At 36.8% G+C, this 4077-nt stretch overlaps 1 protein-coding gene across 1 annotated transcript in view; it reads left to right on the plus strand.

Moving 5' to 3' along the window:
- The first annotated feature begins 524 nt into the window (after positions 1-524).
- The window catches only part of LOC102370425 (tubulin alpha-3 chain), a 6083-nt gene continuing 2530 nt past the window's right edge, over positions 525-4077 (plus strand). Inside the window, exons 1-2 of the mRNA XM_006032942.3 lie at positions 525-755; positions 2619-2767. Coding sequence (XP_006033004.1) covers positions 635-755; positions 2619-2767 — 270 coding nt within the window. The 5' untranslated portion in view covers positions 525-634. The remainder of the gene's footprint in view (positions 756-2618; positions 2768-4077) is intronic.

Here is a 4077-nt window from a genome sequence, read left to right on the forward strand (position 1 = left end):
ACTTGTAGGTACAAGGGTTACAGTTCCTTAGCAGTTAAAGTAACAGTTGAAAGCACTGGAGGGAACCCAAGGCTAAGAGGATTGTGTAGCACCTGGGTGAGGGGGGCCGGGTGGGGCCTAGCTGGGGAGACATCTTGGATCAGAATTCTCAGTTAGAGTTGTGTGCAAAGCATGGCTAGCCATTTGGGATCCCTTTGCCCACAAAGCAATTTGGTGTTCAGAATACAGCAGACCAGGGCTTTCCAACTAGTGGCTCTTAGGCAACTTGTCCTCAAGGGTATAATTGAGGCTTGGGCTCTCACACAGCTGTTGCTTCTACCATTGCTCTGGCTGCAACAGCATTTGGAGTTTCTAGGCTGGTTTAGAGAAACATACTGCCCTCTTAACCTTCCGTGTATTGTACCCAGCCTTTGGAGGATGAAGATAGGGTAGGAGTTACATAATCTGCATGCCAGCATTTTCACTTATAAGGCTCAAAACAAAAAGGGAGGCTTGCACAAGGTTGGTATCACTGTTTTGTCCATTTTTACAGCGTGAATGTATCTCGATCCACGTGGGCCAGGCCGGTGTTCAGATTGGCAATGCATGTTGGGAATTATATTGTCTTGAACATGGAATCCAGCCTGACGGGCAGATGCCCAGTGATAAAACCACTGGAGGTGGAGATGATTCATTTAACACTTTCTTCAGCGAGACGGGGGCTGGTAAACATGTGCCCAGGGCTGTATTTGTGGACCTTGAGCCAACAGTGGTTGGTATGTACATGAAGTTAAGAGGTCTTTAATTTAAGAATGATTGAGGATAATTTGCTTTTTCTTTTGAAACACCAAGTGCCAAATCTAATGTAAACAAAGTCACCTGTAAAACTAAAATACATTTCTGGCTGCATAATATTAGTCCTATAAATCCAAGCAGTGTTTTAGATTTGTGTTTGTAAGAAAAGATGAAAACACATTTTTTAAAATAATAAGCAGTGTATAAAAACCCACAAAAAACATTGGTTGGGGAATCAAGGCCAGCCATTGTGTCTGAAATCAACTTGAATTTGTTCCTTTTGGCATTGCAGGTGGAGGTAATAGACATACAGGTATGTTTTGGTCCCTTTCTTAAAAACTTAGGAACCAGATGCAATAAAATACATTACTGCAATTTGTTTTTCTTTCTATAGGTGGAAAGGTAAGTAAGTGGTAAAGACTACATACACAAGTTCTTTAGACTTTGCTATTCTAGTAATACTTGGGAACTAATTACTATAGTACAACTTGGATTATAAATATTAATAGACTAATAATTACAATTTGTACTTCCATTTGAAGATTTAGTCTGTCTTAATAAAGGTGAGTAAGGCGTACGAACTTCTTTTTATAGAAGGTTGTCCATTTAAGGCCCAGAAGGGGAATGGATTTGAGAGAGGTCACAACTCATAGCAGAGTAGATATTACAATTTAATATGTTAGATTATCAACTTCCTGGTAAGCATACTCAGATGCACCGTACACCCAGATTCTGAGCTTTTTTTCTGCTATTTCAAATAAAACTTGTTTTAGGGCTTTCTGCAATACATATAGGGGTGGAAAAACTTCCTGAAGGTTTGCTTAGCAATTGGAAGTGCTTAATTTCCTTCTGAAACATGATTTTCATTATTTGTTACACTAAGAAACCATTCCCTAATCCTTTTGTTGCATATAGCATTGCTCCAGAAGCACCATATTTCTTTAAATTTGTCTGAAAAATAATTTTGGAGCTATTTTAAGAATAACATTTCAGCTGTCTTAAGAGTTTTCACCTCCAAGTACACCATTTTAGGGGAGAGATGTGCACAAGTGCATAGGTTACAGAGAGAAATAGGATTACTACTTTTGGATCCTGTTGCCTCTAAATACTGCAAGGCTTTATACTCCCTTAGATAAGACACTTTTTCTCCACCAATACAAATTAAACTTTTTCTACCCATCTTAAAACATGACTTTAAAATGTAAGTTCTTTTGATGTCCCTGCACTACAATTGTGGTTTAATATAGCGCAGGCTAACCTTTCTAGCAGGCATGCCACAAGTTAACCTTATACCCTCCTGTAGTGCTATTCTGATTCTGTTCTGCCTTTTGCTTCCTGCCCTATCTGCCTCTGCTGCCTGTCCCCCTTCTCAGTCTGATGCACGCTACTTGTGACATGCTGTAGCTGGCCTGTGATGCTTACGGCACTTGAGTTGCAGTTTTGCCATCCTTAGCTTAATACATTCTCTATGGTTTTGCATGACTACTGCCCTGTGTGTTTTTTAAGTTCTTTAGATATCGTTTGAGCAGTTGTGTATGTAGTTTTTTTTTTTTTTTTCCTCCTATGTCACATTTTTGCAACTGTAAATAAAACGTTCTTTGACAGGATAATGCTGAACTGAATCTAGAGTTTTGTTTCCTTTTAAAGGGAGGCATGGGGCCAGTTTGCTGTTTCTGCCTTTAAAATAGCTTTCTTATTCCATGATATTCAAAGACAATGTGTAGAAAAGGGCTCCTTTATGTTCTCTCCTCCCTAGTGCACCCAGGTTTTAATCCTGAACTAGCACATCACCTATCTAATGGAACAGATGAAACATATACCTAAATATTTTGTACCTTTTTTAGATGAAGTACGTACAGGCACATACAGACAACTATTTCATCCTGAGCAACTCATTACTGGAAAGGAGGATGCAGCTAACAATTATGCCAGAGGCCATTACACTATTGGAAAAGAGATTGTTGATCTAGTACTAGATCGCATTCGCAAGCTGGTAAGAGTTCAAACAGCAAGATCAGTATTAAAAATTTCTGTATGAAGTCTCTCTCATGCATACCTAAGTTAAAAGAAGGTTCTGGTGTATGTTTGGACACCCAAAACTTTTTGGGATATAGATTATCCATCCATGGGTTATTTCTTGTGATCTTTCTGGACTCAATTTTTTGACTGAAAATGTTTCAACAGTATTATATAGTCATAAATAAGCAGATGTAAAGAACATGTTTCTTTTATGAGAAACTGATAATGTATATTTAATTATCTCTTATATTCAGGTTTTTCAAGGTGGTTGTTTTGCACTATCCCTGTAGTTATGGTATCAAATTACTGCAATTTAGGGTATAATTTTCAGTCATCTGAATGACTTAAGCACTTCAGTTTGTTTGGGTTTCTTTTTTTTTCAGAAAAGATTGTCTCCTATGTTACTTAAGTGCTGGGGTATATAAACTAGAAAATTCATTAAGTTCCTAGAATTTAAAAAAAAATGTCTTAAGTTAGCTCAGCAAGATGTATTAATGCTCCTGAAGAAATGTAAACCGCACTTATTTTTTCATTGCATTGTCATATGTTCTCTTTTCAATTTTGATTTGAATCATATCTTCCTATGCATGTCTTACAATTCAGTTACAGTAAGTTGAACTCAAATACTTAAGGTAACTTTCTGGTTTTAATTTAATAAATACCATTGCTAGACATGCATAGGAAGATATGGTTCAATGCATAGTGAAAGAGTTTGCATGACTGGCCAAAATTCTAAAAGTAAAATTTGGCCACATAGTAAAGTTGATGACAGTTATATAAACTTAACAGACAGTCTGCTGAGTATAAAAGTATGTCTTGGGGGCAGATACAATAAAATACTTGGGGTCCAATCCTATTCTGATTTAGATCAGGTGAAATTGTGCTCTTAACTATAGCATAGCATGCACGAGTCCCAAAAATAAAATTTTGCTTTGAACAGAAATCATAGTTGAAATCTTTAATGCGTATCAAATATGCTCTATATACATGTAAAAATTTTGGTTTTAAGGGCTTTTTCCTCCTCTAAGCTGCAAAGTCCTCAAAATCTATCTGGAGAGTTAATCTGGTGTTTTTGTTACTTGCACATCAGCAGACTATTGCTTAAAAAATATGCTGTCATGGCTAGATTTTCCTTTCACTTACAGCACTAAAATCTCATTGGAAAGTTTACTAAAAACAATGAGATTTTACTGGTATAAGCAAAGCCATGACAGCATATTTTTAAGCAATAGTCTGACATGCAAATAACAAAAACAGATTTTTTTGAGAACTTTGTAGCTTAGA

Source organism: Alligator sinensis, unplaced genomic scaffold (genome assembly GCF_000455745.1).
Source record: "Alligator sinensis unplaced genomic scaffold, ASM45574v1 scaffold1178_1, whole genome shotgun sequence".
NCBI lineage: Eukaryota > Metazoa > Chordata > Crocodylia > Alligatoridae > Alligator > Alligator sinensis.